The following is a 15733-nucleotide window of genomic DNA, read 5'->3' as shown; positions in this document are numbered from 1 at the left end:
TCCAAGTACACGGAAGCAGAGAGGCTTATGGCACCAGACTCACCCTAGAACAGCCTAGGGCCCAGATGTTCCTGCAAGGTGTTTATTCTTTCCCCTCCCTCCCTTCCTCTGCATAGCTCTCATGGTAGGCCTCAAAAATCACCATGAAAAGTAAACATGGGGCTGGCATCCTGACCAATGTAAGCAACACTAATGGCACTGTCTCCAGAAAGAGAAAATAACGCTACTAATGTGCAAATTTAGCCATTGCTGTTACTCAGGTATTCTGTTTCACAGCAGTTCTCCGAGGAGGCCAGGCCCTGTGAAGTTCACAGGAGTTCTGCTATTGATTTCATTGACAGCAGAAGCAATCCCTACATGGCAATCAGGGTGATAACATGTTTGAAGACTTACCACTGAAATAGGTTCCATGGCTTCTTGCTTGATAGGGACTGGATCAAACATTAGCATCTTTTCAGTGAAATCTTCTGATGTCTGTGTTGTCCTGGGCTACAGGGAGGGGAAAAAAACAAGTTAAGTTGTAGGAATGGCTAGAATCAAGTTTCTGAAATTTTTTTTAACTCATTATTCCATAATATTAAATTTATTTGATTTAATTCTTCCAAATCTAGAGATAAGCTTTATGTTTTCAAATATTCTATTATAATAAAACTGTTTGGTGGTAGGATATAAAAGTTACTTTGTAATTTCAGTAAAACCCTATGATCAGAATATATTTAGGCATAGTCCAGTGGATGATCGGTCAAAAAGTACCAAACAGGCATTCCATATATGTTTTTTCTATAAAAATAACCTTAATGAATTTATAATGAATGGAAATTTGTCATTAATTCCACAATGCATAAACTATGAAATATCCAACTGTATACAATAGGTCTTCTCATTAAGTATTGGACCATGCTTTTTAAAATTCCTTAAAATGTTCCAGTGTTATCATTTGCACAGTACCTTCCTAAGGAGCCCAGTCCAATTGCCATGAAAAGGCATCCATTGACTTCAACAGACGCTAGGTTGGGCTCTTAAAGTGCAGATCAGCACACCTACAGCATGGAGTTACTAGCTTTAATTAGCTGCAAGTAGCTGAAGACAGTATGTCCCAGCTCAGATCATGCACTTTTTCTATCATTCCAAGTTGAGATTAATTTAGGGTTGCCAACTTTCTAATTGCACAAAACTGAAAACCCCTTCCCTGCTCCTTCCCTGAGACCTCGCCCCCACTCACTCCACCCCCTCCCTCTGTCGCTTGCTCTCCCCACCCTCACTCACTTTTATCGGGCTGGGGCAGAGGCGTGTGAGAGGGGTGAAGGCTCCGGTTAGGGGTGTGGGCTCTGGGGTGGGGCCAGGGATTCGGGTTTTGGGGTGTGGGAGTGGGCTCCGGGCTGGGGCAGAGCATTAGGGTGCATGGGGGAGTATGGGCTCTGGGCTGGGGGTTCAGGCTGTGGGAGAGGGCTCCAGGCGGGGGCAGCAGTAAGGATTATGGTTGGGGGTGCATGCTCTGGGGTGGGCTGGGGATGAGGGATTTGGGGTGCAGGAGGGGGCTCTGGGGTGGGGCAAGGGGTTGGGGTGTTGAGGGTGGTGTGGGCTCCGGGAGGGAGTTTGGGTGTGGGAAGGGACTCTGGCCTGGAGCAGGGGTTTGGGTGTAAGAGGGGGTGAGGGGTCCCGGTGGCGCTTACCTTGGCTCCCGGGAAGAGGCCTCCAGGTTCCTACAGTCCCTAGATGCATGGGTGGCCATGGAGACTCTGTGCGCTGCCCTCATGCCCACAGACACCACCCCTGCAGCTCCCGTTGGTCTCAGTTCCCAGCCAATGGGAGCTGCGGAGCCGGCCCTCAGGGCAGGGGCAGTGTGCGGAACCTCCCTGGCTGTGCCCACACCTAGGGGTTGCAGGAACTTGGTGGTCGCTTCCAGAAGCCACACGGAGCTAGGGCAGGCAGGGACCCTGCCTTAGCTGCGGGCCCCTGCTGCACCGCTGACTGGACTTTTAACGGCCTGGTCGGCAGTGACAACCAGAGCCGCCAGGGTCCCTTTTTGACCGGACATTCTGGTCAAAAACCGGATGACTGGCAAACCTAGATTAATTTTTTGTTTAGCCGAAGAGACAGTGAACATGAAAAGATCTGAATCAGATTCAGGAAGAATGGCAGCCCAATACTTGCCAGTCTCCAGTCAGTAAGCCTGATGGCAATGTTGATAACACTCTGGTGCTTTGACACCTACTTCCACGCTTGGAAGAAATTAAAAACAAAGCTAATTTGGAGAGGTACAATAGACAGCCTCCCAATCAGGCATCACAACTGATAATTCAACTATTTCACCAAAAGGAACTATGACAACTCAACCACTATTTTGAAATAACATTTCCAAGAGTTTCCTTATTAAAAACAAGATTTCAGAATTTAGACTGTGTTCTGTGTAGCCAAAATTGCTTTAAAAAGGGAGCCATCTACTTTGTTAGCTTGTTCAAGCCAATTTTCAAGTCTATCTCATTTATAGTAACTTAACTATCCCAGGTAATAACCATATTTACACATTTACCAAGGGTGACAACTGTGGAGGAAGGATGGGAAGACGTTAGCGAGGACCAGGAGCCTTTGGAGCGGGACAGAGAAATACTAGAGAGGCTACACGGTAAAGCCAAATATTTTAGACAAGTGAAGGAAGTTAATACTCAAAGACATTAAAAATTTCCAGTTGACAAGTTTTTATAAAAAACATTTAATATCATTTATGAGACTGCAGATATCATATATGAGAAGGCAGAGCCACAAATAGAATCTTCCAGAGTACAGCCTGGAGGACTGGCAGAGTATTCCAGTTGACGAGGAGAGTATGGGATACAATTTGTCTGGGATGGTGAAGTTGTATGTCCTGTACAGTATATGCAGTGTTGTAGCCGTGTTGGTTCCACAATATTAGAGACACAGGATGGGTGAGGTAATATCTTTCATTGGACCAATGTCTGTTGGTGAGAAAGACACTTTCGAGCTTACACCGAGCTCTTGAAGAGCTTGAAAGCTTGTCTCTCTCACCAAAAGAAGTTGGTCCAATAAAAGATATTACCTCACTCACCTTGTTTCTGTACAGTATATATAAAGACTGATGTTAAGTATTAACAAATTCAATTGCATCCAGTAGGTGGCACTAGAAATCCATAACAAATAAAATGCTACTGTACTCCGTCAAGACAATTTCACTGGGTGTAAGCTTAAGACTCACTAATATATTAAAAGGTTTTAATTGTGTCTGGAATTTTTTTCTTATGAATCAAACAGTTTAAATGGGACACAAGAAAATATATGCCCCAAATTAGACCAATTCCAATAGTCCTATATTAATGAGCAATCATGCAATAGTCAGCGTGTATGCATTTGAGAAAACAATTTGAGATATATGAGAGAAAGAAAGAGTATGAATTGTTTCAAGCCTACTAGAGATTTACTTTATAAATCAAGGGCAAAGTTTAGTAATTTATGGAAAATACTACAACAGTATACTTTCTAAGTACACCTCTACCCCGATATAACGCGACCCGATATAACACGAATTCGGATATAATGCGGTAAAACAGTGCTCCGGGGAGGCAGGGCTGCACGCTCTGGCGGATCAAAGCAAGTTAAATATAACGCGGTTTCACCTATAACACAGTAAGATTTTTTGGTTCCCGAGGACAGCGTTATATCGGGGTAGAGGTGTACTTGAAATGAACAAAGGTTGATTTTGAAAGAACAACTAAAGCATCATTGAATATCAGCATGAATATCATCATCCTGAAAAAAAGGGGAGGGCCTGATTAAACCAAGTTGAGAAAATGAGAAACAGATACAGTAGTTCAAAGAAACTGCCAGTTTTGTCTAAATTAAAAGTAAGTAATACCTTTGAAAGATAGAAAATTTTATAATTTGGATGTGTCTATGTTCATTTGTCAATAAGGCCTGTGAGAAAGTTGAAAAAACAATTATGCAATCTTTCCTGCAACTTCAGGGAATCATTTAAATTAGATATTTTTCTGAGTTTAAGCATTTCATATAATTTTCTGACAAATTACATTTTCCTAGTCACTTTCATGTGAAGGAACTTTGTCTATACATGACTTCCCAAAGACACAGATATATGCATCTAACAATACACGAATGGACAAAGGATATCCCACAATGCAAAAACAACCCAAGCCTACACTGCATGCCAGTCTTCATATATATGAGAATTTGTAAATATTTGCTTTCAGAAGGTTTCCAGAAGCTTTCCATTTTTTAATTTAAATGTGTTTTGGTGAAGTGACACCATCAACTTGTAATCTAGTCACTTGAAGGGGAAAAAAAAGTTTAGTAGTTTCAGATAATACACCTTCCCTCATCCCCCAACCTATTCCCTCTGCCATTTGTTGTAGTTTTGAAAATCACATTTTTCTATTTTTAAGGTTTGTTTTTTCTCTCCTGCTGCTACGTGAGAGACTCACACAGAAAATCATAGAAAGGTGACTAAGGCCCATATCCTGCAAACACTTAGCATATGCCTAACTTTACACACACATATTTGCAGAATTAGGGGCTAACTGACTGTACATAGGTTAGAATGAAACTGACAACAGAAAGTGTCTTGCAGAGAGTAAAAGTGAAAAATTCTTTGTCTTTCGTAGTCATCTAAAATAGTAGATACAATTTTTACTTTTATTGCTGTATCATAGTATATAAGTTGGGTTTCCCTTTAATGTGTTATACTGTTCTTTTACTGTACTATTTCTACCTAAATAGTAAGAGAGGATGATTTTGGACAGAGGACCATACATTATGCATGATCTTTTTGTCCTGCCTATATTCTCAGCTGGTGTAATATGGTGTAGCTCCACTGGAATCAGTTTACACCAGCTGAAGGTCTGACACTTATGAAATTGTTGTTCTGGGATAAACTCTAAGGGTGAAAATAAATGCATGGAACAATGATCTGTTTATTTAAAAGAACAATGCTTGAATGGAAGAAAGACACACTGGTTGTGAAGTCTGAATTTATTTCAAGTAAGTAAACAAAAAAATTTTATTTTGTTATTTCTGATAATATTTTATAGTAAAGGTTCTGTAGTATACTTGTAAAAAATCATACATATGTAGGTATGCAAGATCACATTATACTCCCCTGCTATTAAATGTTTGAGAAGCAGGCGGGAGACTGCCTTATTTGTTTCAAACATAAGGTGTGAAGAATAGTAGGGATCTGCTACTATTTTGTAATATACTTGTTTCACAGCCCACAGGTTGTTTAGTAAATAAGATTAATTTATAGAAAACTAAAGTATCCTCTCAAGTACCTGTGGCACCCTCCTGACAGCAAAGAAAGGAGAAACCATACAAGTCACCCAAACCATATTAAAAAATATCAGAAGAGTCGTCTTTATCTTTCTCAAATTAGATGAGCTATTTTGCATTGAAGTGTTTTTATGTGGGTAAAAGAATGTATGCTGTATGTAATCTGAAACTAAATAATTAACTGCAATCCAGTAGGCAAACATTCCACCCTCTCTTTCTCTTTGCTAACAAGCCACCCAGTTTTACTTTCCTGCCTCCTCCCATTCACTCCACCCTATGGATCTTTGCCAAGGCAGTCCAACTTGTCCAAACAGGACATGGCTTTTGATAAGATTCTGCTCACACCCTGTATTTCTAAAAGACAAGCCAAGCAATTCATTTTTGTATGCAAATAAGGACAGGTGCAAAGGTAAAGTCCAAGCAAAGTCCCTCAACATTTTCACAGCTAAAGCCAAGCGAAAAGATAGCAGGTAAGAAAAAAACAAACCCCTGCCCTTTATTAATGGAAAATGCTATGTTCAAATCCTATGGAATTTTTACCATCAAAATCGTTAATTTTCTTGTCAACATCAGAGACTTCTCAGTTTTAACTTCTTGACATGTATGGTTTGATGTGAGTAAGAGTACTTAACACGTGTTCCAACAATAAGGATTTGTACAGACTATTTACTCTGGATGAGATTCGCCCATGGGCATAGCAGCCACAGCACTGTACCACTAACACAGGTGGAGAGCAGCCACAAAACACATTGGCCTACAAGCGCCATATAGCTTTCTGTGAAGGGAGGTGGTTTTGGGTTGGGGGCTGGTCTTAGCCACACAGATCCAGCAGTTACAAATCCTCAAGAGAGATGCAGAAGGGCTTTGGCCCACGTTGTAGTTAAATATCTGGAATAGTGGTGACCAATGATCTGATCCACACAATGGGTAGGGGTGGTGAGAACAGATTCTGCCCCTCTCATCCTCTGCACAGTACCCCACGCAAAACTTGTTTATTCAGTTTTTGTGTCGGGGGAAACAGGAGATGGCACTCTATTGCTGTGTGAGGCTCAATCATTGTTTAGAAAATGCTCAGTATTATTGGTATAATTACAAAGTAACTTAATTATTGCCACTAAATCAGCACTACATTAGTGCCCACCACTGTAGCTTTTACAGTAATGTATCCACGGGGTAACTTGAGTCAAGTGCCCAAGGTTTTGCAGTCATGGCTCTTTAGAACTAATTCTGATGATCTGAAACTACCTCTTCCTTCATGAGTCTCAAGCTAAACCCCTCCCCCCCCTCCCCCGATATTAAGGAGAAGTGATAATATTGGAAGAACTATACTGATGACATCCAAAGGCCAGGGGGGCTTTCTGAGACTGAATGAGAAATAATCTTCAATGGAGCCTTAAAAGATAACAGAAACTGGTTTTCCTCTGTTGAACTAACAGGAGTCCCTGGAAGGGGTAAAGGAAATCCCCTCCACAGCTGGCAACAGGATTTCTTTGTATTCATAGTAGTAGTTGCTTCTCAAGGCCCTGGATCAGCAAAATACACAAGAACATACTCTGACTTCCATGGGAAGTAAGCATGTGCTTAAGTGCTTTCCTTCATCAAGCCCCAAAATAGCACCAGACACAGAAAATCTCAAATTTAGATTAGCAATTAGATTCAGTTAAAGGGAATAAGAGTGAGAAAAGTGAAAATCCAGGGCGTGTCTGCACTACAGAGACTATACTAGCATAGCTACATCGCCATAGCTATGCCTGTGTAAACCCAAAGCGTAGAGACAGTCTACACAGATGGAAGAGGTTTTTCAGCCAGTGTGGGAACATAACCCTCAGCCCCCAACGATGTGGCTACATCAGTGGAAGCATTCTTCCATCAACACAGCTGTATCTACAATGGGGTTTAGGTCAGCATACCTATGTTGGTCATGGGTGAGGTTTTTTCACATCCCTGATGAATGTAGCTATGTCAACCGAACTTTTAAGTGGAGACTGAGACCCAGAGACATCACTGCTGGGGAAAGGATCAAAGCAGTTTGGCCCACAAAAAGCAGTACTGGAGAAAATTATAAGGAATTGGCTGTGCAACAAGAGAATTTCTGCTAATAGGTAGCTTTTTTTCTTTTCTTTTCTTCAAATAAAAAACCCAGTGGATTTCCAATGGGAACTGGAATAACTCCTGAAACATGCTAGTACAGTACTGAGATACAGAAAATGCATATCACAACCTTCCCATTATTATAAATCACTTTGTTTGATCTAGAACTACTTTAACATATTAATTTGTCAGAAGCCATGTAGCAAACTAGTCTGTATTTTACTGAAATTTACAGCTATGCTGTTATGAACACTCCATAGCAGTATGGCTGAAAAACACATTTTTCCATATTAAAAAAAAAAAAAAAGTCTTAGAAAACAGTTTCTAAGAGTATTCATAAAAGGTATCTGTTTTTTGAGTTTGAAGTTTCCACTGAGAAAAACTTTGCATCCATACAACCTTATGCAATTCCTATTTTATATCTGTTGGCCCTAAAGAAGAAAGAAAGAGAAAAGATCTTTAGCCACCTCCTTAGACAATACTGCATACAATACTCTCCCTTATCAGGGCAGACTGCTGTCTGGTTTCCTGTCTCAAGCTACTGCTTACAAGGAGAAATAGTTTAGTAAAGAGAACAGATCAGACCTCTGAAAACAAGTGAAGTATGCAGAATGGTATGACAATCTTTCCCTTCCAAACTGAACCTTTTTTTTTTAAAATAAAAAGAGAATTTGAAAGGAAGAATAAAAGTAGCCTTTGTTCTATTCAGGAAGACTGGTTGGGAAATGAAGAGACAGAAAGAGTGTGACAGACTTCAAAGCTAATTTTACACGCATAGAAATCAAAATCTGAAAATCAGGCTGAGTGTCTAAAAAAAATGTCAACATCAGGATACAAAATATCATCCTCTAATATTAAGGTACAAGTCTGCTCTGTTACTTGCTCAAACATATTCCAGACAGACCTTTGACCACATGAGGCAGAGCTAAAAATCTCTAACTATTAAGTGACCAAAAATACATTAATGAATAATAGTTTACGCTTTTAATTTCAATGAAGATTTGAAAATAGAAAAATGTCCATGAGCATGTGTTTGTGTGTGTGTGTATGTATCTAGGGAAATAAAGAGAGAGAAAGTGGATGGTGGCAATGGAAGAATGATTAAATAAACTTGGACTCTCTAAGAGTGGAGGTTTTGTCACTCTTTTCGTGTACCAAAGTGTGTTAGCAACCTCCCCAACTCTCCCATCTCTTTCCATTATGGCTTATTTTAGTATTTAAAATCTGTTAGAGCTTTATCTTTCTATTTAGCTAACACACACTTATACTAGTTTCCCTTGGGACAGATCAACAATGGCTATTAAATCCCTAAAAGGAAACCTTGGCATTAGATAAAACATTAAAAGTGAAGGGTTAAATCTGTTCCTAAACCAGCTCTGCCAAACTTCACATTTTGGATTGGAAGCAACTAGCCTTGGAATGAAAACACAAAGCTTCAATACTGGCTGCATAGAAGAGTTTTATTTTTGAAAGGACCTCCTTCTAGCTATGTCAGTTAATTTAAAAAACTTGTTCTACAAAATGCAGAATTTTGTTGCAATATGAATCTCAGTTTCCGATTTTATAGAAACTTGACTACAGAAAGTTGTGAATAGCAAAATTTACTATACTTACACACTGGTTCCCAGTACTAAACTAAAGCTAGTTCAACACCTTTTGCTGATCCATGGAGAAAAGATGAAATATGACTGAGGCTCAAATCCTGTACAGTTTAACTAGTAGCTAAATTACGATATTTATTCACTGTGCAATGACAATATACTGTACATAATTTTCTAATAGCAGCAAAAGAACAAAAGTAAAAATCCCTAAAAGAGAGGAAATAAGGATTCTTAAAAATACAACTTACCAAAATTATTAGCTTGTGTGTTCACTTGAAATAATTTTCTTACAATTTGTATTTCTGAAGAGACAAAAAGCAAAATAATGTAAGTATCCACATATGTGCATTTCAGTGAATTGCTACTTATATAGTTAAAATTTAGTTATCTGTGTTCACTACAAGTGTCTCTAAGTCCTATTATGCTTTTTGAAAAAAAATACTGCAAGTGTGTCCAACAGAAACGTCTCCTTTTTTAAAGTTTAACATCTAAAAGCCAGCAGTAGCAGAAGAAAAATTTCAAAAACAAATTAAATAAAAATGACATATTTAAAGATGGAAACATTTCTGTGTGAATGCAAGAAAATGTATTTTTTTCAAACATAAGTGAGTGAGAAAGACAGTCCATCTCCTATTTTGATATAATTTCTCATTCATTTAGGGCCTGATCCAAAGCCCTTTGAAGTCAATGGGAATCTTTCTATCAATTTCAATGAGCTTTGGCTCAGGTCCTTAGTTCTTCTACAGTTAGATGCAGAGTAACAGAAAGATTTCTTATGTCCTCTTTTTGAATTTCCTCTTGATTTTTCTCTGTGTTGGTCCACAGCAGACAAATGAAAAAAAAAAATCTGATATCAAAGTAGAAAAAACATGTACTTTACTCCTTCAAAAAGTGCTCAGAGTTTAGCAAAATATAGCACTGCCATACCCATTTAATCCAAAGAAAGTTGTTAGTGTCTCATTTTCCTGCATTAAATCTGGAAGAGTGTGGATCCTTGAATTCATGTAACAGTACGATATTTCCTCCCTTCAGAAAAAATGTTACAATTCTAATCTTGATCAAAACTGGAACAGAAAATGATCATGGTGACATGGGGAGAAGCCAATAGGTTTTCACATAAATGAATATATAGAGCTGGATTCTCTTCTCACTTGCACTGGTATTACATCACTGCAACTCCATTGACTTTAATGGAATTATTCCAGACTTACATTGGCACAGGTGAGAGGAGAACTCAGACTCAATTTTTTTTTAGAGTCAAACAAGTTTTTAGAAAAGGGAATGAAACTCATTATTCACCCATGTAAATATATTGGAGTAGAGGGTGTGTGTTAAAAGGTTAACTCAGACTTCTTATGCTGACATAACACAGGCAACTTAAGCAATCATGAGTGTGTAGAGACATGATAACTCACTGGGTGGGGACTGGGAGTTGCAGGGCAGTGACAAGGGGCCTGGACTGGGCTACTGGTCTACTAAAAAAACAGCCTGAAACAGGAAAGAGCACACATATGCCACTTGGAATGTATGACGCAAACCCCAGCCTTGAAACAAAGAACAGGAAACAGCTCTGCTGGCTGTGCTGGAGAGAAAGCACAGAGAAACATTTAGGCGGCCCTCTCTGACCCTATATTCATGAGCAGCTGGAGTTTTTTAAACAACAACAGTGGGTGGAGGTGTTTGTTCGTTGGGTGTGAATAAAAACACTGTCTTTATACAGGAGACCTGCCCTATTTACAAACAAGCAAATATCTACACTTAACAGAAGAGGACATGTGATGTTAGACACCACAGATCATGATAATTAACCCCAACCTTCCCTTGGATTTCTTTTTGCCTCTAAGCTGCTAATATTTAACTACAGCCTGAATTTTATATAACACCATACAGCTAACTCTTAGCCTAAAATTATCTTCTTCAAAGAGAAAAACGGAACGATCGGGTCATTACAAGAATTAATTTTAAAAGTACAGCCTATTTTAGAAATTGGCTATTTTCCCACTGCAAAAAATTCAGTATGGTTTGACAGCTGAAGACTGACATAATTTAGTGCATACAGTGTTGGTGTATCTGTTGGTCCCAGGATATTAGAGAGACAAGGTGTGTGAGGTAATCTCTTTTATTGGACCAACTTCTGTTGGTAAGACAGACAAGCTTTCAAGCGTACACAGAGCTCTTCTCAGTATACGGATGACAGAACTTAAATTTCAAGAGTTATTAAAGACTCACTGCTAAAACACATACCAATAACAATCCACACTAATTTTCACTTTTCTGTACTTTTGCTTTGGTTGCACTTATAGAATGAGATTTTAACTGTAGAACCAGTTAACCACAAATATTTTTTTTATTTTTTGACAAATCACTAATACACATCACACTAAAACCATCAAGCTGTTTAAAGAAGAAAACATACCGAGAATAAGGAGTTATGGGGGTGAGGAAGCACACCTCATCTACATGAAATGTATCAGAATAAGTTTATACTTAGTTTCATTCAGAACAACTACTTCACTATTCTTCCTTTTCCAACATGCTTTGAACTAGTTCCGCACGGTGGGTCGGACAGCTGCTGTACCAGATATTATCAGACATGTGTTACTGCAAGTTATGTGGATTAGCAGCCTAGTAATGACAGTAACCACCGTACATTTCATTTTAGTAACTGCAGTTTCAGAAGTACGAGATTACAACTGGTTACGGAAGAATCTACACAACAGTGTATGGTTGTACGTTCTATAGTTATATTATTTTCTTCATACTTAATATTTGGAAAGGTAAGTATCGAAAGTATCTAGGTACTTGATAAGCCCCTAATCACTGTAGTATCTGAGCACTTTCAACTGACTTAATTCACTTTTACATCATTACTTACCTGAACACTTTTGTTTTTGTAGTGCTGTAGTCATGTTGGTCTCAGGGCATTAGAAAGGCAAGGTGGGTAATATGGTTCTCACCCACCTTGTCTCACTTGTGGTTTTGGCTGATACTATAGTTGTTGTGTAGGTGTAGTGTATTTTCATAATATTGTAGGGCACTCTCATAACTGTTATATACTGACAACATTTCAGTTTCCTCAAAAAAGGAAAGGACCATTTTACGTCTTCTTTCTCCACCCACCTCCCAACCCCAGGCTTCACCTACTATTATACATTAACCAGTGTAGGCAAAACATATTTACCTGCTTGGATAAAAGAAAAGTATGCCACTCAACTAAACTCTGACTCAGACTCTTGTATTTGAAAATATTAGTGCTATCAAACTAAATCAGACATTTTAAAGCAAAAGGGATAAAGTAAGTTTGAAGTAAGTGTCCCCAGGGTCAGACAGGATTATCAAATCCAGATGTGGTTCCTCTCATAAAAGAAGTTCCTTATACAACAACCAAGAGAGCACATCTTAAAACTATTCTACAGAAAAATACATGAGTGAGCAGCAATTGTATTCTTTGTTTTCAATACAGATTAAAGAACATTTATGGACATTAATTTCAATAAAACCAAACCACAAAATCCCTCCATCCACGACCCAAGCTTGGCTTTTCATAACAACACCACATTCAAAGTAGAGCCCTGTGAATAGTGACACTTCCTGAGTTTTCAAAGGGCCACTATGTAGAGGCAGAGCGCAAGCAAACAATGCAGGTACAGTAAAACTGAATAAGAATGGATAGAAAATCTTTGATGAAATCAATTTCTTTGCGTTAAAAAGAATGATAATTTGAACAATTCTAAACTAGGTATTACTCCTGATTTTTTGCTACTTTGTGTAGGATTTCAAGGTGGGGTCTTAAAGAACAACTTTCTCTAGTCCATCCCCTCGCCTTGCACCCCCCAGCCAATTTCAGTGTAAGAACTTACATTGGACAAAGATCGAAGATAAATATTCCTATTCCCATTTAAGTGTAGAAAAACGACATTCATATAGGCAGGAAGTCAATTATGGATGTCATTTCCAATTCCTTATAAAAGTTACTTTATATTTTAAGTGTCAGAGCAAAATATCATAAATATTAGAGATTTGAACTTTTTCCTAAAAGAGTGTTAAATAAGACTAGATATGTTAATATTTTATTTTAAAAACATTTTAGGACTAATTTTATCCCTGGTATAACGCCACCACATTCAGTAAAGTTATACCAGGGTTAAATTTGGCCATTAAACTATTCCACAGTGCTATGACCCTAACCATAATATACTAGTGATAGCATACTATTTAGAAAAACCAAACAAAAACAACCCTCTTCACTGTTTTTTCTCCCCACAGAAATCAAACATTTTTAATCCAACAGAAGTGAATGAACCCATTACACTGTGCAACTCAATTTAGTACTTTAATAGCATTAGCAAGTTCTGATGACATTTTAAATTGTAGACTTGTCTATTGTACTGCAGTCCCCCATCTGCCAAAAGATGCTTTGGGGGCTGAAACAACTGCTATGAGTAGCAGGAGCAAAAGAGAACGTCTCATATTGTCCAAGTCAAGAGCCGGAAAGAAAGGGACTCCCTTTCATATTGAGACAATGGAGGTCTTGGGATCAGCACCAGAGAGCCGAGCCAAAGGCCACACCAGGTGTGTGATTTTTCTTACCCAATCTCTGTAAAAGTCAGTAAGACAGAGGAAACCACACACACCAGAGCAGACCCCTGTATTTTGTCCCACCCTCTCTTGCAACCTTTACAGCAACCACAGAAGCTGGGGATAGAAACATCCGCAGAAACTCCCCCTACTCGGCCCCCTACACACACGTGACCTTCTGTCCCCTCTTCCCAGAAAGAGACAAAGTATCATCGGAGTTGGTAATCCCTCCTTCCGCCCTTACAAGCTGTGCAGAAACAGATAATAAAGCACCACCGGAGTTGGAGACAGAAACATACATTCTCCCCCCACCCCCGAAAAACTTTCGCAGAAGTTGGAGCGTGTCAAGCCGCCAGGATGGTCCTCGGGCGCAGCCCTGGCCCCCAGAGCCTCAGCGGGCTCGCAGCTTTGCATGCACCCAGGTCATCCCAACGCTGACCTCCCCCCCCCGACTTCTTCCAGCAGCTGGAAACTTTCGCACGTTGCAGTCAGACGCGAGGAATAACCCCACTCCCCTCCCCGCGCTCGCGCTCGCGCTCACCCTCAGCAGGGCAGGGGGCCTCCGCCGCCGCCCGAAGCCCTGCGATGGGGGCTGTGAAACAGAGCAAAGCACCCGGCCCGCGTCCCGGCTCCCTGCGGCTGAGGCTGTGCGCTCCGCGGTGGCCGTGCGTCTCTGGGCGAGGGGAGGGCGCTCGCTCGGCTCCCCCAGGCTCCTGGCACTAGTCTCCGCTGTCACATGACGCCGGCGCCGCTCGCTCTGCCAGGCTCCCTTGGCCGGCGGGGTAAGGGGAGGGTCAGGGAGGGGAGCGCGGCCAGGGCGGCTCCCAGCCCGCTGGGTGGAGGCTTCGCTGGAGGGGCCGGGGCGAGTCACTGGCTCGCACACCCAGCCAGGCACGCACTGCTCCCCCCGCCCTGCCCCCCGGAGGCAAACAGACTCACAGACACTAATTATCCCCAGCACCGCGGCGGAGCCGCCGCCTGACCGGCCCTTCCAGCTGCTCCTCCGCCTCTGCCTTGCTGCGTGTCAGGCAGAGGCGTGCGCCTGGCACCCGGCGCCAACTACACCCGCCTGAGCAGCAAAGCTGCGGCAGCAGCCAAACAACCGCGCGGCGCAGCGCCCCCGGGGCAGCAGGAAGGGAGGCGCTCAGGGCGGGCTGCCGCGGAGCTGGCTTCACAAACACGGGCTGGGCAAGGGGACCGGCACCCAGCCGCCCACGGAGCCCGACTCTGCCGCCCTTTGCAAAGCGCCTGGCGGATCACGGAACCGCTCGGCCGGGGCACGGGCGGCGGAGCCGCAGCCGGCATGGTGCAGGGCGGGCACGGCTCCTTTGGCCGGGCTGTTTGTGCTGCTGTTGCCTGGGGGCGGACCCTTCCCTTAGTTACTATTGGCTTGGGGACTCATATTCCATGTAACGTGGGTGCACCCACAGGCCCTGTGTGGGGCTGTTTTAGGACTGTGCTCCAGTGTGGCTCGGCGTTAGAGAACAGGGGCATCACATACATGAAACAGACAAGAAGTGTAGACTCATTGCTATTAAACAAAAAGGGGAAACAAAGAAAACAAATCCTTCAAATACCATGAGGGGCTAAGTTCTGTTCTCTGATACACCAGTGTTTTGTGCTCAACAACTGAGCCAACTTCTTATAAGTGTCTAACTTTAGGCACTTAATGGGGTTGGCCAAAGTGACCAGGTCAAGGCAACACAAGAAATCCTGAATTATGCTCTTGGGCAAACCAATGTAAATCTTAAAGTCAAAGGAGTGACTGGATTTAGACTGCTTTCAGAGTATACTCTGACCCTTAAGTGGGAAACAGTGTGAGGACTAAAACTCACATCTCCTGACTTCTAGTACCATCCTTTAACAACAAGACTGTTGTTATTTATTTATGACCAGGTTCTGAAGCCCTTACTCCACAAACAATCCCATTAACTTCAGTGGAACAATGTGTGGCCTCACATGCTACCCAGCCTGAATAAGGGTGTCAGAATCTGCCCTTAGTTACACTGGTGGGCTCAGTGCTGTTCAGACTATGGAAGAGGATACTGTCCTTGCCCCAAGGAGATTACAATCAAATACAATGCGGTACAAAAGTGATATAGAAGTTGAAGGTCCAAGGCTATTCAAATTTTAGAGTGACACAAATAATGGGATAAATTTTGCTC

The 15733-nt window shown here is 41.3% G+C and overlaps 1 protein-coding gene across 2 annotated transcripts in view; it reads right to left on the bottom strand.

Annotated features, from left to right (window-relative positions):
- KLF3 (KLF transcription factor 3) overlaps positions 1-14590 on the bottom strand; it is a 35116-nt gene extending 20526 nt beyond the window's left edge. The window contains exons 1-3 of one of the 2 annotated variants that reach the window (XM_054029524.1): positions 14110-14590; positions 9239-9292; positions 394-489 (exon numbers count right to left, since the gene is read on the bottom strand). In XM_054029524.1, the coding sequence (XP_053885499.1) occupies positions 394-450 (57 nt within the window). In that variant the 5' untranslated portion in view covers positions 451-489; positions 9239-9292; positions 14110-14590. Of the gene's footprint in view, positions 1-393; positions 490-9238; positions 9293-9917; positions 10313-14109 lie in introns of those variants that run through there. The other variant, XM_054029525.1, reaches the window with a different exon arrangement.
- Positions 14591-15733: the final 1143 nt, after the last annotated feature.

This window comes from Malaclemys terrapin, chromosome 5, assembly GCF_027887155.1.
Source record: "Malaclemys terrapin pileata isolate rMalTer1 chromosome 5, rMalTer1.hap1, whole genome shotgun sequence".
Classification (NCBI taxonomy): Eukaryota; Metazoa; Chordata; order Testudines; family Emydidae; genus Malaclemys; species Malaclemys terrapin.
This window is presented reverse-complemented; position numbering and strand designations above follow the sequence as displayed.